This window comes from Zea mays, chromosome 9, assembly GCF_902167145.1.
Source record: "Zea mays cultivar B73 chromosome 9, Zm-B73-REFERENCE-NAM-5.0, whole genome shotgun sequence".
Classification (NCBI taxonomy): domain Eukaryota; kingdom Viridiplantae; phylum Streptophyta; class Magnoliopsida; order Poales; family Poaceae; genus Zea; species Zea mays.
Window position 1 is genome coordinate 115,412,316 of NC_050104.1, and position 25,808 is coordinate 115,438,123.

The 25,808-nt window shown below is 49.4% G+C and overlaps 1 protein-coding gene across 2 annotated transcripts; it reads right to left on the minus strand.

Annotated features, from left to right (window-relative positions):
• Nucleotides 1–252: 252 nt before the first annotated feature.
• On the minus strand, nt 253–4,691 carry LOC100147734 (uncharacterized). Of its 2 annotated transcripts, none has more exons than XM_008659761.4 (5): nt 4,401–4,691; nt 2,411–3,553; nt 1,836–2,149; nt 1,072–1,312; nt 253–840 (listed from the first exon to the last, which is right to left on the minus strand). In XM_008659761.4, exons 2-5 carry the CDS (start codon nt 3,542–3,544, stop codon nt 496–498), a joined length of 2,034 nt encoding a protein of 677 aa, XP_008657983.1. In that variant the 5' UTR covers nt 3,545–3,553; nt 4,401–4,691; the 3' UTR covers nt 253–495.
• Between the last annotated feature and the right edge of the window lie 21,117 nt (nt 4,692–25,808).

Consider the following 25,808-nt stretch of genomic DNA (forward strand, 5'->3'; position numbering starts at 1 on the left):
TCTCTCCTAGGAGCCGAGCCAAGCTCTCACGGTTGATGGCTCTCTCCTAGGAGCCGAGCCAAGGTGGCTGTGGGCCTGTGGCCAGAGCCGGAGCGGCAGAAAGAACCAGAGCAGAAAGAGTCGAGCCAGAGCATCCGAGAGCGCTCCCAAAGAGATCCTTAGATTAGTATTTAGAAATTTGGCAATTTGCTGACCTCAATCCCAGAGTTCCAAAAAGGAAAATGACAAGTTCTTAGTAAGAACATAGCTTTATGAAGTAGGAACCGTGCAATTTTCTCGTTAATCTACGAGCAAGAGAATTCACTCGCCAGAAGCTAGAAACCGAAAATGTTGCGCCAGGCCTTTTAAGCTAATTACATTTTACTATAGTTCACCATGAGCAAGTTACATGTCGTCTACCAAAAACCCGGCAGGTGAAGTAGAATTAGTGTACACCAAGAATCCAAAATATGAACATCTTACAACAACAAATTTCACCCCCTACAAGACTTGACTTTAGGCAGGGAGGGCGGCCGCCGGTGTGGCTGGGGGAACCCGGTTCTCTACAGGGATCTCCACAAACTCAGAAAGAATCGCCCGGAACTCGTCTCCGGCCAGTGTCTCCTTCTCAATGAGCACCTCAACGATTTTGTCGATGGCCTCCCTGTTGTTTCTAATGTGCCTCAATGCGATCTCGTAGGCCTCATCTGACAACTGCTTCACTGCCGAATCAATGTCCTCCGCAAGCTTCTCTGACATGGAGTTCCTTGCCATCATTCGCATGATGACGTCCCCACTCTGTGCCCCACCCTCCATCAGAGACCATGGACCAATTTCAGACATACCGAACGTTACCACCATCTGCAGGACCATTGTGATCTCAGTACAGTTGGCAACGAAGATCAGTAGTAGTAAAGCCTTGAGACAACAAATCTATAGATTGCTGTCAATTATAACAGGCTCTACCATGTGATTTTGCAGCATAGTTTGGTTCTTAGTCATAAAGTGCAAAATGGTTTGTGATGACCAGCAAAATTCTTTGCAAACATTAACATTCCCGTTGACAAAATTGCAATGCAAAGGGAAGTATACCTGCTTGGCTAAGCCAGTAATTTGCTGCAAGTCACCAGCAGCTCCAGTGGTCACCTCAGGCTCTCCAAATATCACCTCCTCAGCAGCTCTACCACCAAGGCCGCCAACAATTCTGGCAAAAAGTTGCTGCCTGGAGATGAGTGTTGGGTCATCCATCGGGATAAACCATGTAAGACCACGAGCTTGACCCCTTGGGATTAAGGTAACCTTTTGGACAGGATCATGGCCAGGTGTCAAAGTTCTGCAAAGAGGTTTCCACAAATGAATGAGATTAGGTACAAATTTGGCATGGAATGGTTACCAAGGAAATCGCGTACAAAAGGCACTCCAATAACTCAAAAGTGAAGCCGCAAAGATAAAATATGCTTTTTAGATGGGAAACATAGAAACAAAGAAGCCACCTAGGGTGTGTTTGGTTTGGTGGATAGTCCATGAATGAGCAGCGTTTGGTTCGTGGGCTACTTGTACATCACAGCAATGGGCTATGCATTAAATATTAAGACAAAGTTGTACTCTATTTCAACATCAAATAATTCACTGTCATCCTTCCAATTACCAGGCCATTTTAGAAAAGAATTTAGCTGTCCATCTTTAGAAACCATACTAGCGCACGTATGTACCCAAACCAATTGAAATACCTCAGAAATATTAAAATGCACATCAGGATATCTGAGAAACCAATCGAAACCAAAATTAAACCAATCACATTCTAATGTTCAAGGCAAAGGAGAAAAGATCTGTTAAGAGGAAGATTCATCTCTTACCCGCAAATTGCATGCCCGACTTCATGGTAAGCAACAAGACTTTTGCTCTTCCCGTCTGTCATCACAGTCCCTTCCATACCAGCCACAATTCTGTCAATAGAATCATCTATCTCTTTTGAAGAAATTGCTGTCCTCCCCCGCCGTCCAGCCAGAATGGCTGCTTCATTCAGAAGGTTTGCCAAGTCTGCTCCACTGAACCCAGGTGTTCTCATTGCTATGACATCGAGAGAAACATCAGAATCAAATTTCTTGTTGCCACCATGCACTTTTAGAATCTCTGTCCTTCCACGTACATCAGGAACATCAACAGACACCTGTGCAACGAATTTTAAGGCATACTCAAGATATTAAGGACAACCCCCAGCGAATTAGTGTCAGGTACGGAATAAAGATGGATCAAGCTGAACCAAATGGTTCAGCTGAGTAATCTTCAAGGGAAACATGGATATTGAACCTTTGGCTACAAAATGGTTAGACTTAATTTTTGCAAACAAGCAATAGACAAGACAACTTTACTAAGATTAAACAAATAATCTAAATGCAATGACAGATAGAATCCAACAAATAAAACCAACCTGTCTGTCAAAGCGCCCAGGTCTAAGTAAAGCGGAATCCAAGATGTCAGCTCGGTTAGTGGCAGCAATAACAATAATTCCGGTGTTGCCCTCAAAACCATCCATCTCAGTTAGTAGTTGATTTAGAGTCTGCTCCCTTTCATCATTTCCACCACCAATACCTGTACCTCTTTGCCTTCCAACAGCATCAATTTCATCGACAAACACTATGCAAGGAGCGTTCTCCTTGGCCTTCTTGAAAAGGTCACGTACTCTGGAAGCACCAACACCAACAAACATCTCCACAAACTCAGAACCTGAAATTGAGAAAAATGGTACGCCAGCCTCTCCTGCAATTGCCTTGGCAAGCAAAGTTTTACCAGTCCCAGGAGGACCGACAAGCAGAACACCTTTAGGAATGCGAGCACCAACAGCAGTGAACCTTTCAGGTTTCTTCAAGAACTCAACCACCTCCATGAAGTCTTGCTTCGCTTCATCCACACCAGCAACATCATCAAATGTAACACCAGTGTTGGGTTCCATCTGAAACTTGGCCCTAGATTGACCAAAACCAAGGGGAAAACCAGGGCCATTGGGTCCACCAAGGCCACCTTGTGCCCTTCTTGACAGTAAAAATAGACCACCGATAAGAATAAGTGGGAATGCCAAATTTCCAATAAGGTTGAACAGAAGAGAACCAGAGTCCTCCTGGTTGCTGTGAGCAGCAAAATCGATGTTCTTTTCCCTCAACTTCTGAAGAAGCTCCTGGCTTAGACCAGGAAGCTGCACACGGACTCTCTGCACGCGGTTGCCAAGCTCAGGAGAAATGGCCTCCACGATAGCAATTGTCCCATTCTCAAATAAATCAACCTTCTTCACTCTACCCTTGTCAAGATACTCAAGGAACCTTGAATAAGACATCCTCGAGGACGAGATTCCTTGCTCATCAGCGAGAGCTTTCTTAACACCCAACAAGGTGGGCAGTCCAACTCCGATATTCCCAAGCGCAAGTTTTAGGAACTTCCTTCTAGCATCGCTGGTTTTGTGCTCCAAGGAAGCGGTCACTGACACTGGCCTTTGTGTAACACCACTTGAAATAAGTGCCGAGAAGGGAAGCACCCCCTTTGCCGCAAGACACATGGATGGTGGTGCCATCTTTGCTTACTGAAAAGTAGAGAGAGAGATCTCGTCAATGAGTGAAATGAACAATTGTTGCAAAGAAGAAAAAAATCACCCAGGAGCTTGGTCTATGTTCTATATCATCAATTCAATTAAACTGAAACAGGCGCAGGCTCAGTTCAAGTCTTTACTAAAGATGGGACAGGCCAATATTGGAGGCTCCAAGCATTAGGGGGGTCTAGAAAAGGGATAAACCGAGGTAAGCCTTCGCCCGCAAAAGTGGAGAGGCTGCTTCAAACTTGCGACCTCCTAACATAGTAAAATAGCTCTCACCACTGCACCAGGCCTGCTTTTCTACATCTTTACTAAAGAATATATGGAAAATCTCCTTGGAGAACCGCAGGATGTAAAGTGCTTCGGAACAAGCAAACAAAAAAAATATGATTCACAAGAAGACAGTTTCCATTGAAGAACTACAAATACTTCCACAGGCTACAAGCGTCCAAACCATTGTATTCCTTACTCAACTGCAAGTCAGAAAGCAACCGCAGTCATGAACCATCAGCCTGCTGAAGTATGTATGATCCTTGGTATACAGTAACCCGTCCTACCACGCCCGTGAAAATCGACAAACTAACTCAACAGAAAAAGCTTATAAACGATTCATCATCCTACTGCGAAATCCTAGATTAGCACCACGCATCGACACTCCTACTTAACCCCCATATCTTCACGCTGAAGGAGTCTAAAGGAAGTCTAAGTGACTAAGTGTCTCTAACCACACCCGCTCCCTCCCATGATCCCATCACAAGCAAGCAAGATAAAAAGCAACATGACAGCCCCGAACCCAACAACTCTGGACTGGATTCAAGCAACCGTTATCCGCACGCACCTGCGTGAGAACCGGAGCCGGGGCCGGAGCTGGGAGGAGGGAAAGGGAGCGAAGTCGAGTAACTACCGGGGGCGATCGGAGTGTATAAGTAGGCGAGGCGAACTGGCGCAGATTTTGCTCCCCCCACCGCTTGTGTAGACTCGTCAGGCTCCGCCGCTCCGGTGCGCGGTTGCGTGGGGATTGTCTCGGGGGAGGACGGAAGGGGGTGACGTGGGCGGTTCGGTGGCCACAGCGTCGATAAGGAAGAGATGAGCCCACATCTCGGGGTTTTGGGGTGTGGTGTGGATTTTGTGGCCAAGTACACTGGGATTTGGAGTTTTCCTTGTGTCTTGGGTTCGTGGCTGTCCAACTCACGTAAAAGATTGGAAGCATATAACTAGGGTTTGTAACCCCGCCTCCCATTTCTCGTATGGCTTCCAGGCGAATCCATGATTTCGCATTGCAGCTTATGTGTTTGGGTAGGCATTAAGCCACTCCATGTCCTGCACACATGCAGGGTATTGCAGCACGTAGTTGTGAGCAAGGTTCGATGAAATGCTTATGCCTTGTCGTCTCATTCGGTTCCGGGTCAACTCGGTTTGGATCAGCTTATTTAAAATTTTTCATGAACTGAGCTCACATACTAGCTCGATTCGTTAACGAGCCACCTCGCGAGCTAATACAATATTTCAGCAAAACGAAACTATATGTATATAATTTATGTAACAATTGATGAACATGTTATATGTATGTTGTTAGAAAAATAGTCATTTTCAGTTTTAATTTAATCCAGAAAACCAGCGTGATGTATGTGACGATATGCATGTGTATGTGTGTATCACTGCTCACATAAGCAGTAAACAACAGTAAAACATGCACAAATACGAAGATCAGAGTGTACCCTGCGGAGGGACCGATGCTCAAGGCATCAGTGGCTCCATTTACACGAGACATCTCGTGTGTAAGTTCGATGTAGTCGTACGCAGTCGATGCAGGCAGATAGGGATGAAAACAGTCGGAAACGGTATTTATTCGGTAATCAGTTTTTTGGGCGTTTTTCTTTGATTGCGAATAAATAGGATATATAATGCACTATACAAATTTGTATTCTTGTTTATAACATTGAGCTTATAAAGATTCATAAAAGTTATTCATCATATATTTTCTTAAATGATAGATATAAATTTCGGTATGAATTCGAAAACAAATTCAGTAATTTTTTCAACTTTTTATGTTGTAAGGAGCAAAAAAATACATAAAACAATTTATGTAATATTTTATTCTCATTTGTAATAATGTGTTTGAGAACATAACACAAGATCACCATCAAATTCTATATGTAAGAATAGTAGAGAATATGCAGAAAGCAGTACCTCTCCCAGGAGGTTGCCGATGGTTATATAGCCGGCCAAACTTGGCACACAAGTTACAGATCGTTACAGATATGGACTTGGTTACAATACAAGGAAATCTAAATCAATTCTATCTATAATTATACATGCCATAGAAATATAGCTTAACATTCCCCCTCAATCACAACTTTACCAAGTTGAGATTGGAACGAAACCATTTAAGCTTGTTAACGGGCAACGCCTTTGTGAAGCCATCAGCTAATTGATCAGCAGAAGAGATAAGGCGAACTTGAAGTTGCTTGCTTGCCACTCGTTCCCGAACAAAATGAAAATCAACTTCAATATGCTTAGTACGACCATGAAAACGAGGGTTAGCTGTGAGATAGGTAGCCCCTAAATTATCACACCATAAACAGGGTACCCGAGACTGAGGAATACCGAGTTCACCAAGAACACTCTGAATCCAAATAATTTCTGCAGTTGCATTAGCCACGGCCTTGTACTCAGCTTCAGTACTAGAGCGAGATACTGTTGGTTGTTTTCGAGCACTCCATGATACAAGATTTGGTCCAAAGAAGATTGCAAAACCCCCAGTGGAGCGGCGATCATCAGAATTACCAGCCCAGTCAGCATCAGAAAAGGCACTCAAAAATAGAGAAGGACTTCTACGAAGATAAAGACCATACCCCAATGTGCCACATAGGTACCTCAAAATTCGTTTGACTGCAGACCAATGTTGGGTGGTGGGACTATGCAAATATTGACAAACTTTGTTCACCGCAAATGAGATGTCTGGCCTTGTTAATGTTAAGTATTGTAGTGCACCGACAACACTACGATAAGTTGTGGCATCTTCATTGCTCAACATGGTACCATCTGAAAGTGATAACTTCTCATTAGCAGCAAGGGGTGTGGAGACGGGCTTACACTTGACCATACCACTTCGAAGCAAAATATCCTTGGTATATTTTTCTTGAGTGAGGAGAAGACCATCAGAGCTCTGGTGAACTTCAATACCCAAGAAATAGTGAAGGGAGCCAAGATCTTTGAGTGCAAAATCAGCCCTTAGATCAGAGAGAAGAGCATCAACAGCCTCTGAACAGGAGCTAGCAACAATAATATCATCCACATAGATAAGAAGGAATATTTTAACAGTACCCTTGCAATAAATGAAAAGGGATGTACCTGCTTGTGATGGTTTGAAGCCAAGACATACCAATTTTGCACTAAGACGTGAATACCAAGCACGAGGAGCTTGTTTTAATCCATACAGGGCCTTATCAAGTTTGCACACATAGGTCGGATGAGTTGAGCTGATAAACCCAGGAGGCTGCTTCATATAAACATCCTCTTCCAGAACACCATGAAGGAACGCGTTCTGCACATCTAGTTGGCGAAGACACCACCCTTGAGAAACAACAAAAGATAACACCAATCGGATAGTAGCCGGTTTAACCACTGGACTAAACGTGTCTTCATAATCTATCCCGTATCGTTGCTTGAATCCCTTGGCAACTAGGCGGGCCTTGTAACGATCAATGGAACCATCAGCTTTCTTTTTGATTTTATAGACCCATTTACAGTCAATAAGATTAGTAGCCTGATCAGCAGGGACCAAGTGCCAGGTGCAATTTCGCATAAGCGCAGAATACTCATCATGCATAGCCTGTGTCCACCGTGCATCAGACATGGCTTCCTTGACTGTTTCTGGTTCTCCAGTGGCACAAAAATGACCATAGCGAATCATACTAGGGAACAGCTTCTTAGGTTGCACAATATTATTCTGAAGTCGAGTCCGAGGACGCTCAGCCAGATCAAGCATTGGAGGCTCTGGTATAGCCGAAGAAGCAGGCAATAGAGAATTACCAACGGATGTTGGAGAGAGGCCTTCAGAGACCGCAGGAGATCCCGCTGCTGGTACTGCATCGGGTGCATCAGTGAGAGCAGATTGCTCAGGATCAACAGAGGAACCGACATGGGCAACTTCCTCGGCAGGATGATCCGGTGCAGAGGGTAGGAGTAGTGCCTTGTGTGCATGCTCCTGTACACCAAGACCAGAGCTTTCTGGGAAGCAAGCAGTACGTCGAGAGAAGTCATGTACATCAGAAAATTCCTGCACAGGACAATCTTCACGCAACAGATTAGTAGACTTAGGCATTAAGGACAAATCTACAGTATCACCCCCGGTAACAAATGAATTAAGCAATGTTGGAGAAAGGAGAGCGATCTAGGAGCGTAAGCGGGCACCAACATTGGGGTGTAGCGTAGCAAAAGGAAAAATTGATTCATCGAAGACCACATCACGTGAAATATAAACACGACCAGTGGAAATATCAAGACATTTGTAACCCTTGTGATGAGAACTATAACCAAGAAAGGCACACTACTTAGAGCGAAAAAGATAATTTATGAGAATTGTAAGGGCGTAAGTTAGGTTAGCATGCACAACCAAAAACTTTAAGAAAACAATAATCTGGTTTTGAACCAAACAACCGTTCAACAGGTGACTCATGAGCAAGGACAGGTGTTGGCAATCTATTGATCAGGAAGACTGCTGTCAAGAACGCCTCATCCCAAAATTTTAATGGCATAGAGGCATGAGCGAGAAGAGCGAGGCCTACTTCAACAATATGGCGATGTTTGCGTTCGGCGGATCCATTTTGTTGGTGTGTATGGGGACATGACACAAGTTGGGAAATACCAAGACGTGCAAAAAACAGACTCAATTTTTGATACTCGCCACCCCAATCCGTTTGCACTGCCAAGATCTGTTGGATTACGGGGAGGCTACGCTAGCGCAAAACAAAATTTTCATCCCCATAATACCAAGAACTACTGCGGTTATAGGTCATGGAATTACCACTAGACGCGCAGAGCAGCGGAAGACGTCTCGATGTAGACGAACGCGTCGAGCAGTGCCGTGCAGTCGCCGGCGTCCTTCACGTCCTCGCACGGTTCGTCCAAGTGCTCCAGATGTAGCACCTCCGAGGTATCCACACGTACAGGGAGGAAGCGCCGCGTACCGAACTGCTAGGTTCGCGACGGCGACTAGGCGAGGGCGAGAGGTGGGCGGCGGCTGTTAGTCCGCTGGTGGCAAATTAGGTTATCCTTAACCGCGCCCCCGCCCCTCATTATATAGGCGTTATGGTGGGCTTCTGACGCCGAGGCCCATCATTAACCCTAAAGCCCAGTCTAATTTCGGATCTCATCCGAATTAGGCTTCCTTCCCCTTAAGTGTGTGACCCTATAGGTTCACGTACAAATAGACATAGCCCGAGTACTCTTACTTGGCCCAATAATTGACAGCGGCCTCTAGCAAGACATGTCAACTCCTATGTGTACGTAAAGATCATATCAGACGAACCATTGCGACATTACGTACATGCTGTTCCCTTTGTCTCACGATATTTGGTCTGGCTCTAAGCTGACCTCTCTTTCTCGATACTGTGAATTGGAATCCTTTCAATGGTTAACTCTTAACCCTAGCACGACCATGCATTTCTTGATCCAATCACTCGAGGGGCCCAGAGATATCTCTCTCACAAAGAGAGGGACAAATTCCATCTTGACTGACCATGCCTCATAGCATGCTTCCTGACAAACCCAAAACTACCTTTATAACTACCCAGTTACGGGATAGCGTTTGATAGTCCCTAAGTAAGTCAATTCACATCTTGAGAACATGCGACAATCTCAGGTCTAAGGATACAGTATTCATGTTGCAAGAAGAGAACTATATTACAATATCTCACGTGGGTCGGTCCAGCCTCATGTCATACATGCGCCCACATTATTAGTTTAACATCTCCATGTTCATGACTTGTGAAATGTAGTCATCAACTAATACATGTGCTAGTCATCGACTCTGACTAGGGACATCATTTAGAATAACCATATAAGTAAAGAATCTCACAAACAATTCACATAATTGCTAATCAATACAAGGTGCCTTCCATGGATATTCAATTAAGCAATATATATATCATGGATACAAAGAAATATGCTCATCTCTATGATTATCTCTAGGGCATATTTCTAACAGATTTTACGATTAAGTAATCGTTCAACATGTACTTGAAAATCTCGAAATTTTTCAAAGACCTCACTCTTGTGTTTGATAAGAGAAATCCAAGTAAATTTACTATAATCATCAATGAAACTGACATAGTAATCATATCGCCCTACAGAAGTAGGAGCAGGACCCCACACATCGGAAAACACCAACTCTAAAGGTGCCTTAGAGACACTGGCAGACTTAGGAAAAGGAAGTTGTCTACTCTTGGCTTGCTGGCATGCATCACAAACATGAACAAGCTCTTTATTGGACTCAATAGGTAAATTATTATCACGAATAACACGACGCACTGTAACGGATGACGGATGACCAAGGCGACTATGCCACCGATCTGTGGATGTTTTGACAACACTGGAAACATGCTTGCTACTGTTGTGCTCCAAGGATGGGATGGGATATAGTCCGTTCCTACACATGCCGTGTAGCAGTGTTCGCCTCGTGTGACGATCCTTGACAAGAAAGAAATCAGGGTGAAGTTCAAGAAAAACATCATTATCAGACGTGAGACGATGAACAGAAGCTAAGTTTCGAGTAGCTTGAGGAACATGCAAGACATTATTTAGAGATATGTTACGATAGGGGGTAATAACCGTAGATTGGCCTATATGCTTTATCGTCATACCTGCTCCATTGGCCGCATGTACTTGATCATTACCATTGTAGTCTTGCCGCATGGTCAATTTGTCAAGATCGCCAGTAATATGATCCGTGGCTGCACTGTCGGCATACCACGTCGTGTCAACATTATAGGAGGTGACAGCAGCAGAAGCTGTTTTCTCAGGGCCATTGAAATTCTTGTCAAACCGCTTCCAGCACCGAAGAGCAGTATGACCAGTTTTACCACAGACTTGACATTCATGATCTCTGTAAGGATTGTTGGGATTACCTCCTCGACCAAGATTGCCACGTCCAGAACCATTGCGGCCTCCAGGATATCCACGACCAGAATCAAAACGACTGCGGCCACGGCCACCACGACCGCGTGCAGCAGAATTGGCCACCATCTGGAACGATTCCTTGACATCTTTCTGAGACTCCAGACGTGCCTCCGTAGAGAGAAGGCGCGCATACAAATCATCCAGACTCATTGGAGCAGTCATGCTCGTTACTTGTTCAACTAGTGGATTGTATTCAGCATCAAGTCCATTGAGAATATGTGACACAATATCATCAGTGTCAAGCTGCTTCCCAGCAGCTGCCATCTCTTCTGCGAATTTGCGCATCTTGGAGAAGTACACAGACATAGACATATCTCCTTTACGTGTGTTTCCAATCTGGGTCCGTAGATGGAGGATACGAGACCGAGATTGAGAAGCAAACGACTGTGTTATCGCTGTCCACATGCTTGTTGTTGTGTTACACAAAGATATACCAGATAACACCTCACGAGAAAGTGAGGTAACCAGATATGTCAGGACGTATTGATCACGAACACGCCAATTGACATAGTCTGGATTTGCAATCTCCACCGTCTTGGAATTTTCTTCAACTGACAAGGTCTTCGGCGGCTCAATTTCAGAGCCATCAAGAAAGCCTTCAAACTGTGTCGCCCGGATTGCCGGCAAGACCTGGGCACGCCATAGGAGATAATTCTCCCTTGTCAACTTCTCAGAGACCGGGATGGAGAGAGACGCCGGTATCACCAGAGCCGAGACAGACGAACTCGCCATGACTAGATGTATTTGGAAGAGAGGCTCTGATACCATGTAAGAATAGTAGAGAATATGTAGAAAGCAGTACCTCTCCTAGGAGGTTGCCGATGGTTATATAGCCGGCCAAACTTGGCACACAAGTTACAGATCGTTACAGATATGGACTTGGGTACAATACAAGGAAATCTAAATCAATTCTATCTATAATTATACATGCCATAGAAATATAGCTTAACACTATACATATCTATTTTAAAATATTAAATTTGTCCTAACAGTTCAGATTGCCACTTTCATCCCTACAGGCAGATGTACGCAGTGCAGTTCCTCGAACGACGCCGGCGATGAGGAACTTGATCAGCGCTGGTCGAGCGGACGAAGCGAGCAGTCGCGAGTACACTCCCCCCGAAAACCTGATCGCCCGCACACCCGTGCAAGTGTAGCTCTGAGGACTGAAAGTCGCCTAGAGGGGGGTGAATAGGGCGACACTGAAATTCTCAAAAATAATCACAACTACAAGCCGGGTTAGCGTTAGAAATATAATCGAGTCCGCGAGAGAGGGTGCAAAACAAATCGCAAGCGAATAAAGAGTGTGACACGCGGATTTGTTTTACCGAGGTTCGGTTCTTGCAAACCTACTCCCCGTTGAGGTGGTCACAAATACCGGGTCTCTTTCAACCCTTTCCCTCTCTCAAACGGTCCCTCGGACCGAGTGAGCTTTCTCTTCTCAATTGCTTTGGAACACAAAGTTCCTACAAGGACCACCACAAGATTGGTGTCTCTTGCCTCAATTACAAGTGAGTTTGATCGCAATGAAGAATCAAAGAAAGAAGAAAGCAATCCAAGCGCAAGAGCTCGAAAGAACACAAGCAAATCTCTCTCTCTCTAATCACTAGGGCGTTGTGTGGAATTTGGAGAGGATTTGATCACTTGGGTGTGTCTAGAATTGAATGCTAGAGCTCTTGTAAGTAGTTGAAGTGGGAAAACTTGGATGATTTGAATGTGGGGTGGTTGGGGGTATTTATAGCCCCAACCACCAAACTAGTCGTTTGGTGGGGCTGTCTGTCGCATGGTGCACCGGACTGTCCGGTGCGCCAGCCACGTCACCAAAGTCGTTGGGTTCCGACCGTTGGAGCTCTGTCTTCTGGGCCCGCCTGGATGTCCGGTGGCGCACCGGACATGCACTGTAGAGTGTCCGGTGCGCCAGCATGGGCGTGCCTGACTTCTGCGCGCGCTGGCGCGCATTCAATGCGCTGCAGGTAGCCGTTGGCGCCGAAGTATCCGTTGCTTCGATGTCACACCGGACAGTCCGGTGTACACCAGACATGTCCGGTGAATTATAGCGGACTAGCCGTTGCGAATTCCCGAAGCTGGCAAGTTCCAGAGCCGCTCTTCCTTGGAGCACCGGACAGTGTCCGGTGAATTATAGCAAAGCGCCTTTGGATTTTCCCGAAGGTGACGAGTTTGACTTGGAGTCCTCTGGTGCACCGGACACTGTCCGGTGCGCCAGACCAGAGGTGCCTTCGGTTATCTCTTTGCTCTTTTGTTGAACCCAATACTTGGTCTTTTTATTGGCTAAGTGTGAACCTTTAGCACCTGTATAACTTATAAGCTAGAGCAAATTAGTTAGTCTAATTATTTGTGTTGGGCAATTCAACCACCAAAATCATTTAGGAAATAGGTGTAAGCCTAATTCTCTTTCAATCTCCCCCTTTTTGGTGATTGATGCCAACACAAACCAAAGCAAGTATAGAAGTACATAATTGAACTAGTTTGCATAATGTAAGTGCAAGGGTTGCTTGAAATTTAGCCAATATAAATACTTATAAGGTATGCATGGATTGTTCCTTCATTTTTAACAATTTTGTACCACGCTTGCACCATATGTTTTGTTTTTTGCAAATTCTTTTGTAAATCCTCTTCAAAGTTCTTTTGCAAATAGTCAAAGGTAAATGAATAAGATTTTTGCGAAGCATTTTCAAAATTTGAAATTTTCTCCCCCTGTTTCAAATGCTTTTCCTTTGACTAAACAAAACTCCCCCTAAATGAAATTCTCCTCTTAGTGTTCAAGAGGGTTTTGATATATCAATTTTGAAATACTACTTTCTCCCCCTTTTGAACACAATAAGATACTAATTTAAAATTTATCAATTGAGAATCAATACCAATTGAAAACTCTTTTTAAAATTAGGTGGTGGTGCGGTCATTTTGCTTTGGGCTATTACTCTCTCCCCCTTTGGCATGAATCGCCAAAAACGGAGTCATTAGAGCCCTTAGAATTACTTTCTCCCTCTTTGGTTATAAATAAATGAGTGAAGATTATACCAAAGACGGAGTCCTTTTCTCCCCCAAAGATGGAGAGTTGCTCGGAGTGATGGCGAAGGATGAGTTACGGAGTGGAAGCCTTTGTCTTCGCCGAAGACTCCAATTCCCTTTCAATACACCTATGACTTGGTTTGAAATATACTTGAAAACACATTAGTCATAGCATATGAAAGAGACATGATCAAAGGTATATAAATGGGTTATGTGTGCAAATCAACAAAAAAAGTTCCTAGAATCAAGAATATTTAGCTCATGCCTAAGTTTGTTAAAGGTTTGTTCATCAAGAGGCTTGGTGAAGATATCGGCTAATTGGTCTTTAGTATTAATATATGAAATCTCGATATCTCCCTTTTGTTGGTGATCCCTTAAAAAGTGATACTGAATGGCTATGTGTTTAGTGCGGCTATGCTCAACGGGATTATCCGCCATGCGGATTGCACTCTCATTATCACATAGAAGAGGAACTTTGGTTAATTTGTAACCATAGTCCCTAAGGGTTTGCCTCATCCAAAGCAGTTGTGCGCAACAATGTCCTGCGGCAATGTACTCGGCCTCGGCGGTAGAAAGAGCTACAGAATTTTGCTTCTTTGAAGCCCAAGACACCAAGGATCTTCCCAAGAACTGGCAAGTCCCCGATGTGCTCTTTCTATTAATCTTACACCCCGCCCAATCGGCATCCGAATAACCAATCAAATCAAATGTGGATCCCCTAGGATACCAAAGCCCAAACTTAGGAGTATAAACTAAATATCTCAAGATTCGTTTTACGGCCGTAAGGTGAGCTTCCTTAGGGTCGGCTTGGAATCTTGCACACATGCATACGGAAAGCATAATATCCGGTCGAGATGCACATAAGTAGAGTAAAGAACCTATCATCGACCGGTATACCTTTTGATCGACGGATTTACCTCCTTCGTCGAGGTCGAGATGCCCATTGGTTCCCATGGGTGTCTTGATGGGTTTGGCATCCTTCATTCCAAACTTGCTTAGAATATCTTGAGTATACTTCGTTTGGCTTAGGAAGGTGCCCTCTTGGAGTTGCTTTACTTGAAATCCTAAGAAATACTTCAACTCCCCCATCATTGACATCTCGAATTTTTGTGTCATGATCCTACTAAATTCTTCACATGTAGACTCGTTAGTAGACCCAAATATAATACCATCAACATAAATTTGTCATACAAACAAGTCACTTTCAAGAGTTTTAGTGAAGAGTGTAGGATCGGCTTTTCCGACTTTGAATCCATTAGTGATAAGGAAATCCCTAAGGCATTCATACCATGCTCGTGGGGCTTGCTTAAGCCCATAAAGCGCCTTAGAGAGTTTATACACATGGTTAGGGTACTCACTATCTTCAAAGCCGGGAGGTTGCTCAACATAGACCTCTTCCTTGATTGGTCCATTGAGGAAGGCACTCTTCACGTCCATTTGGTAAAGCTTGAAGCCATGGTAAGTAGCATAGGCTAATAATATTCGAATTGACTCAAGCCTAGCTACGGGTGCGTAGGTTTCACCGAAATCCAAACCTTCGACTTGGGAGTATCCCTTGGCCACAAGTCGGGCTTTGTTCCTTGTCACCACACCATGCTCGTCTTGCTTGTTGCGGAACACCCATTTGGTTCCTACAACATTTTGATTAGGACGTGGAACTAAATGCCATACCTCATTTCTAGTGAAGTTGTTGAGTTCCTCTTGCATTGCCACCACCCAATCCGAATCTTGAAGTGCTTCCTCTACCCTGTGTGGCTCAATAGAGGAAACAAAAGAGTAATGCTCACAAAAATGTACAACACGAGATCTAGTGGTTACCCCCTTTTGAATGTCGCCGAGGATGGTGTCGACGAGGTGATCTCGTTGGATTGCTTGGTGGACCCTTGGGTGTGGCGGTCTTTGTTCTTCATTCTCCTTGTCTTGATCATTTGCATCTCCCCCTTGATCATTGCCGTCATCTTGAGGTGGCTCATTTGCTTGATTTTCTATTTCATCAACTTGACCTTCATCCTCATTTTGAGTTGGTGGAGATGCTTGCGTGCAGGAGGATGGTTGATCTTGTGCATTTGGAGGCTCTTCGGATTCCTTAGGACATACATCCCCAATGGACATGTTCCTTAGCGCGATGCACGGAGCCTCTTCAATACCTATCTCATCAAGATCAACTTGCTCTACTTGAGAGCCGTTAGTCTCATCAAACACAACGTCACAAGAAACTTCAACTTGTCCGGAGGACTTGTTAAAGACTCTATATGCCCTTGTGTTTGAATCATATCCTAGTAAAAAGCCTTCTACTGTCTTAGGAGCAAATTTAGATTTTCTACCTCTTTTAACAAGAATAAAGCATTTGCTACCAAAGACTCTAAAATATGAAATATTGGGCTTTTTACCGGTTAGGAGTTCATAGGATGTCTTCTTGAGGATTCGGTGTAGATATAACCGGTTGATGGCGTAGCAGGCGGTGTTGACCGCCTCGGCCCAAAACCGATCTGAAGTCTTGTACTCATCAAGCATGGTTCTTGCCATGTCCAATAGAGTTCTATTCTTCCTCTCCACTACACCATTTTGTTGAGGGGTGTAGGGAGAAGAGAACTCATGCTTGATGCCCTCCTCCTGAAGGAAGCCTTCAATTTTAGAGTTCTTGAACTCCGTCCCATTGTCGCCTCTAATTTTCTTGATCCTTAATCTGAACTCATTTTGAGCCCGTCTCAAGAATCCCTTTAAGGTATCTTGGGTATGAGATTTTTCCTGCAAAAAGAACACCCAAGTGAAGCGAGAATAATCATCCACAATAACTAGACAGTACTTACTTCCGTCGATGCTTATGTAAGCGATCGGGTCGAATAGGTCCATGTGTAGGAACTCCAGTGGCCTGTCGGTCGTCATGATGTTCTTGTGTGGATGATGGGCACCAACTTGCTTTCCTGCTTGGCAAGCGCTACAAATCCTGTCTTTCTCAAAATAAACATTTGTTAGTCCTAAAATGTGTTCTCCCTTTAGAAGCTTGTGAAGATTCTTCATCCCAACATGGGCTAGTCGGCGGTGTCAGAGCCAACCCATGTTAGTCTTAGCAATTAAGCAAGTGTCGAGTTCAGCTCTATCAAAATCTACCAAGTATAGCTGACCCTCTAATACTCCCTTAAATGCTATTGAATCATCACTTCTTCTAAAGACAGTGACACCTACATCAGTAAAAAGACAGTTGTAGCCCATTTGACATAATTGAGAAACGGAAAGCAAATTGTAATCTAAAGAATCTACAAGAAAAACATTGGAAATAGAATGGTCAGGAGATATAGCAATTTACCCAATCCTTTGACCAAACCTTGATTTCCATCCCCGAATGTGATGGCTCGTTGGGGATCTTGGTTTTTCTCATATGAGGAGAACATTTTCTTCTCCCCTGTCATGTGGTTTGTGCACCCGCTGTCGATAATCCAACTTGAGCCCCCGGATGCATAAACCTACAAAACAATTTTAGTTCTTGACTTTAGGTACCCAAACGGTTTTGGGTCCTTTGGCATTAGAAACAAGAACTTTGGGTACCCAAACACAAGTCTTGGAGCTCTTGTGTTTGCCCCCAACATACTTGGCAACTACCTTGCCGGATTTGTTAGTCAAAACATAAGATGCATCAAAAGTTTTAAATGAAATATCATGATCATTTGATGCACTAGGAGTTTTCTTTTTAGGCATTTAGCATGGGTTGGTTGCCAAGAACTAGATGTCTCACCCTTATACATAAATGCATGATTAGGGCCACAATGAGACTTCCTAGAGTGAATTCTCCTAATTTTGCTCTCGGGATAACCGGTAGGGTACAAAATGTAACCCTCGTTATCCTGAGGCATGGGAGCCTTGCCCTTAACAAAATTAGACAATTTCTTAGGAGGGGCATTAAGTTTGACATTGTCCCCCTTTTGAAAGCCAATGCCATCCTTAATGCCAGGGCGTCTCCCACTATAGAGCATGCTTCTAGCAAATTTAAATTTTTCATTTTCTAAGTCATGCTCATTGATTTTAGCATTAAGTTGAGCTATGTGATCATTTTGTTGTTTAATTAAAGCCATGTGATCATGAATAGCATCAATATTAACATCTCTACATCTAGTGCAAATAGAAGTGTGCTCAACGGTAGATGTAGAGGGTTTGCAAGATTTTAATTCTACAACCTTAGCATGTAATATATCATTTCTACTTCTAAGGTCGGAAATAGTGGCATTGCAAACATCGAAATCTTTAGCCTTAGCAAGCAATTTTTCATTTTCATCTCTAAGGCTAGCAAGAGAAATTTCAGCTCTTCAATCTTAGCAAGCAAATCATCATTATCATTTCTAAGATTGGGAATTGAAACATTACAAATATTTGAATCAACCTTAGCTAACAAATTAGCATTCTCATTTCTAAGGTTGTCTATAGTTTCATGGCATGTGCTTAGCTCACTAGATAGTTTTTCACATTTCTCTACTTCTAGAGCGTAAGCATTTTTAACTTTCACATGTGTCGGCGTTTCGAGACCGGGGGGTCCCTGGGCCGACGAGTGAAATGTCGCCGTGTGCCCCAGCCCAGATGGGTCGGCGCAAGGCCAAGCACGAAGGGGGGAGAAAGGTGGCCGGAGACAGGCGTGAGAGAGGTGGAAATCTCGCGGCCTTCGTGTTCGTCCCGCGCCCAGGTCGGGTGCGCTTGCAGTAGGGGGTTACAAGCGTCCACGCGGGAGAGGGAGCGAGCGGCCTCACGCGAGCGCCTGTCTCGTCCTCGTCCCCGCGCGGCCAACCCTCTCTAAGAGGGCACTGGTCCTTCCTTTTATAGGCGTAAGGAGAGGGTCCAGGTGTACAATGGGGGGTGTAGCAAAGTGCTACATGTCTAGCGGAGGAGAGCTAGCGCCCTAAGTACACGCCGTCGTGGCAGCCGGAGAGGTTTTGGCACCCGGTTCGTGTGATGTCGTGGCCGTCGGAGGAGCGCTGGAGCCTGGCGGAAGGACAGCTGTCGGGGCTGTCGAGTCCTTGCTGACGTCCTCTTGCTTCCGTAAGGGGGCTGAGAGCCGCCATCGTCACAGAGCGTGCGGGGCGCCATCATTGCCTATCTAACGGAGCGAGCCAGATGGGACGCCGGTCTTGTTCCCCGTAGCCTAAGTCAGCTTAGGGTAGGGTAATGATGGCGCCTCCTATCGACGTGGTCGGTCCGCGCCCTAGGTTGGGCGATGTGGAGGCTCCTCCGAGGTCGAGGTCGAGTCTGTCTTCCGTGGTCGTGGTCGAGTCCGAGCCCTGGGGTCGGGTGAAGCGGAGTTCGTCGTCTTCTGGGGCAGAGCCCAAGTCCGAGCCCTGGGTCGGGCAGAGCGGAGTTCGCCGTCTTCCGGGGCTTAGCCCAAGTCTGAGCCCTGGGTCGGGCGGAGTCGAGTTCGCCATCTTCCGGGGCTTAGCCCGAGTCCGAGCCCTGGGTCGGGCGAAGCGGAGTTCGCCGTCTTCCGGGGCTTAGCCCAAGTCCGAGCCCTAGGTCGGGCGGAGCGGAGTTCGCCGTCTTCCGGGGCTTAGCCCGAGTCCGAGCCCTGGGTCGGGCGGAGCGGAGTTCGTCGTCTTCCGGGGCTTAGCCCGAGTCCGAGCCCTGGGTCGGGCGGAGCGAAGTTCGCCGTCTTCAGGGGCCTAGCCCGAGTCCGAGCCTTGGGTCGGGCGGAGCGGAGTTCGCCGTCTTCTGGGGCTTAGCCCGAGTCCGAGCCCTGGGTCGGGCGGAGCGGAGTTCGCCGTCTTCCGGGGCTTAGCCCGAGTCCGAGCCCTGGGTCGGGCGGAGCGGTGCTTCCTATGGTGCCTGAGGTCGGGCCTGATTGCCTGTCAGCCTCACTCTGTCAAGTGATACTGCAGTCGGTGCGGCGCAGGCGGCGCTGTCCTTCTGTCAGGTCGGTCAGTGGAGCGGCGAAGTGACTGCGGTCACTTCGGCTCTGTCGACTGAAGGGCGCGCGTCAGGATAAAGGTGTCAGGCCACCTTTGCATTAAATGCTCCTGCGATTTGGTCGGTCGGCGCGGTGATTTGGTCAGGGTTGCTTCTTGGCGAAGACAGGGCCTCGGGCAAGCCGGAAGTATGTTCGTCGCTGGAGGGGGGCCTCGGGCGAGACGGAGATCCTCCGGGGTCGGCTGCCCTTGCCCGAGGCTAGGCTCGGGCGAGGCGTGATCGAGTCCCTCGAATGGACCGATCCCTGACTTAATCGCACTCATCAGGCCTTTGCAGCTTTGTGCTGATGGGGGTTACCAGCTGAGAATTAGGAGCCTTGAGGGTACCCCTAATTATGGTCCCCGATAGTAGCCCCCGAGCCTCGAAGGGGGTGTTAACACTCGCTTGAAGGCTTTTGTCGCACCTTTTTGCAAGGGGACCAGCCTTTCTCGGTTGCGTTTTGTTCCGGTGGGTGCGCGCGAGCGCACCCGCCGGGTGTAGCCCCCGAGGCCTTGGAGGAGTGGTTTGACTCCTCCGAGGTCTTAATGCCTCGCGCAATGCTTTGGCTGGTCTGGTCGTTCCCTCATGTGAGCTGGCCGTAGCCCGGGTGCACGGTCGGGTCCCAAGTTCTCGGGCTGGTATGTTGACGCTGTCAACGGTTTGGCCGGAGCCGGGTTTGCGAGAGCAGCCCCCGAGCCTCTGCACAGGGCGAGAGGACGATCAGGGACAGACTCGACTTTTTTACATACGCCCCTGCGTCGCCTTTCCGCAAGGAGGAGGGGGGAAAGCGCCATGTTGCCCTCAGTGGGCGCCGAACATGGTGTCTCCGGTGAGCTGCTGGCGGGTAATCTGAGCGGACGTCCGTGCCCCATTTGCTAGGGGTCGGCTAGAGGCCCAGAGGCGCGCCCAAAAGTACCTGCGGGTGATCTGCCAGACCCGGTCCCCTGTCGACGGGGTCCGAGGGCTCGATGCCTCCCTCTGATGGGATTCTGTTACAAGATCATTCCCGCTGGTCTCGGAAATGTCCTAGGGTACCTCGGGAGCGCATCCCGAGCCTTGGTTATGTATCGAACGTACCCATGGTCATCCCTCGCTCTGTGTCTGAGGCGGCTGTGAACCCTTCGAGGGCCAGCCTTCGAACCCCTGATCAGTAGTGGGCGCGGAGCCCGAGTAGCCTGAGGCGGTCGTTGAACCCTTCCGAGGGGCCAGCCTTCGAACCTCTGACCAGTAGTGGGTGTGGAGCCCACGCGCTCTGAGGCGGCTGTTGAACCCCTCCGAGGGGCCAGCCTTCGAACCTCTGATCAGTAGGGAGGCTCGGAGCCTGGATCCTTCACGGAGAAGGATCCTTTTCGGGGTATCCCCCTTTCCCGGTCCCTGTCGGAAGAGAGAGAAAGAGGAAAAGGATACGAATTCGAATGACGTGGCGTACCTTTTTTGGCGCGGTCATTATGGCGAAGGCGAAGCGCCGCTCGCTTCCCCTACCAGAGGCGCCGCTCGCTTCCCCTACCAGAGGCGCCGCCTTTCCCGTCGCTTAGTTAATGCGACGGGGCGTGCGGTTCGCGGGGCGGCCATTGCGCGTGCGCGAGCCGTTCGAGGAACGGAACACGGGCGCGTCGTCTTCACGCCGTGAGAGAGGGTTCTCTCGCTGCCCCCGGATGGGACATAAGCCTGGCTGACGACGTGACCGCTGCTCCTGCCCGCCTGCCACCACCATTACTGCCGACCCATTTTTGGCCGCATTGACCGTCGTGCCAGGCTGGCGCTGCTGGGTCGTGTGCTGAGTCGCCTCGAGTCGCGGCATTGGTTCCGCAGTCGAGGAGGCGCGGTAGTGGCGCGGGTGGCGGTGCAGTCGCTCGCACGTAGCATCCGGCGCGCCGGTTGCATGACGCGTGGGCCTGGGCCTCCATGCTGGGCGTGTTGGAAGTCAGAGAAGTGCGCCCACTTGGCGCGGTTTGCATGCCGCCTGCATGGCTGTCCGCCCTTTCGCCCATTGGTCTGGGCAAAAGTGGAGGGCCGCTTGTAACCGCTGGGCGGTTGCATGCACCGCGCGCGGCGATTTGGCTTCTTCTGCTCTGGGCCAGCTTGCATGACGCGTGGGACCCAGCCCCCACGCCGCAGGGGGAGGACCTTGGAGCGTGTTGGAGAAGACTCAGCCCACGACGGCCGGGGACGCAAGTAGGGAGAGTCGCCTTTAAAAGGAGGGTGACCCCTTCAAAAGGCGACCATGTCTTCACGCTCCCTTATGCATCGTGTCTTTCCACCTTTCGAGCCCCCGGATGGGGGATGCCCGCAGTCCTTCCGCCTTGTCGTTGGGGGAACGCAACTCCGTGGGAGTTGGTACCTTTCAGCCATTGTTCGGCTTCAAGGATTTTCATCATGCAGCCCGGCTGCACCCCTCCGCCGGCGGTCACCCAAGGCGGTGACCACCAGCCCCTGGATGGGGAGAGGCAAGCCGGGCTGTGATTTTGGCCCCGCCCTCAGCTTCAAGGATGTTCATCATCCTCGCTGGGGTGGAGGTCAGGCTGAGCCGGAGCTCTACCTCCCGCGCGGGTTCGTGGATCGGCCTCTCCTTCGGCGTTCGAGGGAGAGGGCGCTCACTGGCCCTGCGGGCGGGTCGGACTTCGACAACACGGGGCTGGTCGACGGCGGGCGTCGTCAGCCTCAGCGCGTCGGGCTCGTCAGCTTGGCTCCCGGTGCCCCCTCCTGCCGGAAGGCGATTGCCGCGCCGTGCGCACGGGAGGACCGCCCAAGATATCGCGCGCTGCCAGGGCGACGTTCGTGTTCTGGGGCGGTCCTGCCTTTGTACCGGTACAGCGCCTCCACGCGGGGGTCGGTGCCCCACTCGTCCGGGAGGATCTGAGTGGGGATCTGCCGGAGGGCTGACGGCCCCTGTCGTCTGTGCCGAGGTGGAGGCGGCTCGAGAAATCCCCGTTGCCGACGGGATCACCGCCACCATCCGCGCTTTGGGCCTCCGGCTCTTTGTACTTGTCCTCGCCCCTCGAGCGTCGGCTTGGGCGAGGGCAAGGCCGCAGCAGCGTCCGCCCTGAGGCCCTCGCTGCGGCAGTTCGGCCACCCGGAGCGGGGGTCGTTGTCGTTGCTGCCGGAGCGGGCGACGGCGAGCCGCCCGTCGATCTTCTGTTGCTCCGCAGGCCCCCCCCCCCATCGAGTGGGGTTGTTCGTACCTGCGGAGGTGGAATCGGAGTTCCGTTTGTAATGGCACTTTGAATGCCAGTGTTTTTGTTCATTGTGGTTGTCGAGGCCTGAACATGTATGTGTTTTTTCCTCATTTTCGAGCACTAAGACTCGCCTGTTGGTTGTCTGAACCGCTTCACCAAGCGTGATTCGCCCCGTGCAAAGGCGACGAGTGAGGTATCCGTATCCCGGAGGCGTAGGAGTCCCTCGGCTCGGTCGGCCTTGCTGTCCGAGGCTTCTCTTGCTTAGTTAAAGGAACCCCTTGGCCACTCTTCGATGAGCCGAGGCCAGTGGTAGCGGTGTCAGCATGGACAGAGGCAGAGTTGGCTCGAAAAAGAAGACTTGGTCGGCCGGAGCCTAGCCGGGTCGTCCGTTAGCGGGACCGACGCCGGAGTTGATCTGCCGAGGCCTCGGGTCGGGCTGAAGTCTTCGGGGGGCAGCTGGCCGAGGCCTCGGGGTGACCAGCCGAGCCGCCTGCTCGGGCCAGATTCTCGGAGAAGACCCGGGCGGCGATGGCCTAGGCGTGATGACGAAGTCGTCCTTAAGAGTGGAGACCCTCAGACCGCGTCGCCGTCCGAGGCCAGGTCGGACCTTGCCAAAGGTGTAGTTGACGCCGAGGGTGCTGCTGCTCCCTTCAACCGTCAAGATCCGAGCCTGCAGGATCGGATCATCTTGTAGCGTGTGTTTTCTGCGGCCGCCGAGGCCCAAACACACCCTCACCGTGTTGTAAAGCTGCGTTTCTTTTCCTCTCGTTTCGAGTATCTGGACTTTTTCGTCGGTAACAGAATTGTCTGTGCGAGCGAGAGTTGCTTCTCGCGGAAGGTGATGAGTGAGGTATCTGTATCCCGGAGGCGTAGGAGTCCCTCGGCTCGGTCGGCCTTGCCGCTTACGCGCACTCTTACCCGTCCATAGGGTTCTGTCACCGACATAGTCGAGAAGGCTCGAAGAATCGCTTCGGCAGAGGAGCTTTCGAACGTGAAGACTTGTTCGGTCCGCGGAATCACTTATCCGAACGTGAGTTACTTATCGCAGAAGGTGATGAGTGAGGTATCCGTATCCCGGAGGCGTAGGAGTCCCTCGGCTCGGTCAGCCTTGGTTGCTTACGTGTACTCCGTCGTTTTCAGGATCCACTTTCGAAGTAGTCGAAAAGCACGAAAGACATTCTGGCAGAAAGGATCTTTTTTCGAGGAAAAAATTCAGCGCAGAGGGGGTTCCCCCCTTTTAGCCCCCGAGGGAGGGTCGGGCTTTGCCGAGGCAAGGCTGACCCTTCCTTGATGACTAAACTTTGCATGGGAGCGAGGTATATGAACAACTTGAAAACATCTTAAGGGTAGAAGCGACGTAGCTGTTGGATGTTCCAAGCGTTGTTGTAGACCTCGCCTTGGCTGTTGGCCAGCTTGTATGTTCTGGGCTTTAGAACTTTGGCGATGACGAACGACCCTTCCCAGGGAGGCGTGAGCTTGTGTCGCCCTCGGGCGTCTTGTCGCAGCTGAAGCACCAGGTCGCCCACCTAGAGGTCTCGGGACCGGACCCCTCGGGCGTGGTAGCGTCGTAGGGACTGCTGGTACCGCGCCGAGTGTAGTAAGGCCTTGTCCCGAGCCTCTTCCAGCTGGTCCAGCGAGTCTTCTCGACTAGCTTGGTTGCTTTGGTCGGCGTAGGCCCTCGTCCTTGGGGAACCGTATTCTAAGTCTGTGGGCAAGATGGCCTCGGCCCCATAGACTAGAAAGAACGGCGTGAAGCCCGTGGCCCGGCTTGGCGTTGTCCTCAGGCTCCATACCACCGAGGGGAGTTCCTTCATCCATCGCTTGCCGAACTTGTTGAGGTCGTTGTAGATCCGAGGCTTGAGTCCTTGTAGAATCATGTCGTTGGCACGCTCTACTTGCCCATTCGTCATGGGGTGAGCCACGGCGGCCCAGTCCACCCGGATGTGGTGATCCTCGCAGAAGTCCAGGAACTTTCTGCCGGTGAACTGGGTGCCGTTGTCGGTGATGATGGAGTTCGGGACCCCAAAACGATGGATGATGTTGGTGAAGAACGCCACCGCCTGTTCGGACCTGATGCTGTTTAGGGGTCGGACCTCGATCCACTTGGAGAATTTGTCGATGGCGATCAACAGGTGCGTGTAGCCCCCGGGTGCCTTCTGCAAGGGGCCGACGAGGTCCAGACCCCACACAGCAAAAGGCCAGGTGATGGGTATGGTCTGCAGAGCCTGAGCAGGTAGGTGGGTCTGCCTTGCGTAGAACTGACACCCTTCGCAGGTGCGGACAATTCTAGTGGCGTCGGCCACCGCCGTCGGCCAGTAGAAACCTTGCCGGAAAGCGTTTCCGATAAGGGCTCGAGGTGCTGCGTGATGGCCGCAAGCCCCCGAGTGTATCTCTCGTAGGAGTTCCTGACCTTCGGCGATGGAGATGCATCGTTGGAGTTTGCCTGAGGGGCTGCGGTGGTAGAGCTCCTTCCCGTCTCCCAGCAAGACGAACGACTTGGCGCGTCGCGCCAACCGCCGAGCTTCGGCTCGGTCGAGGGGCAGCTCTCCTTGGTGGAGGTATTGCAGGTACGGGGTCTGCCAGTTTTGATTAGGCGTGACCCCGCTTCGCTCCTCCTCGACGCGCAGTGCCTCACCCTCGGGGGCCGAGGGTACCTCGGGGGCCGAGGGTACCTCGGGCCGAGCAGAGGGTGCCTCGGGCCGAGCCGAGGGTGCCTCGGGCTGAGCCGAGGGTGCCTCGGACTGAGCCGAGGGTACCTCGGGCTGGGCTGAGGGTACCTCGGGCTCGGGCGTGTCGTCGATCTTGACGGAGGGTTGATGCAGGTCTCGGGAGAAGACGTCCGGGGGAACCGTTGTTCACCCCGAGGCTATTTTAGCCAGCTCGTCTGCAGTCTCGTTGTAGCGCCGGGCGATGTGGTTGAGCTCGAGCCCGTAGAA

Coding starts and splice junctions, on each gene's coding strand:
- LOC100147734 (XM_008659761.4), bottom strand. CDS start 3,544: ATGGCACCACCATCCATGTGTCTTGCGGCAAAGGGGGTGCTTCCCTTC. Junction 2,150..2,410: donor CTGGGCGCTTTGACAGACAG/GTTGGTTTTATT, acceptor TTCGTTGCACAG/GTGTCTGTTGATGTTCCTGA. Junction 1,313..1,835: donor GTCGGGCATGCAATTTGCGG/GTAAGAGATGAA, acceptor ACCTCTTTGCAG/AACTTTGACACCTGGCCATG.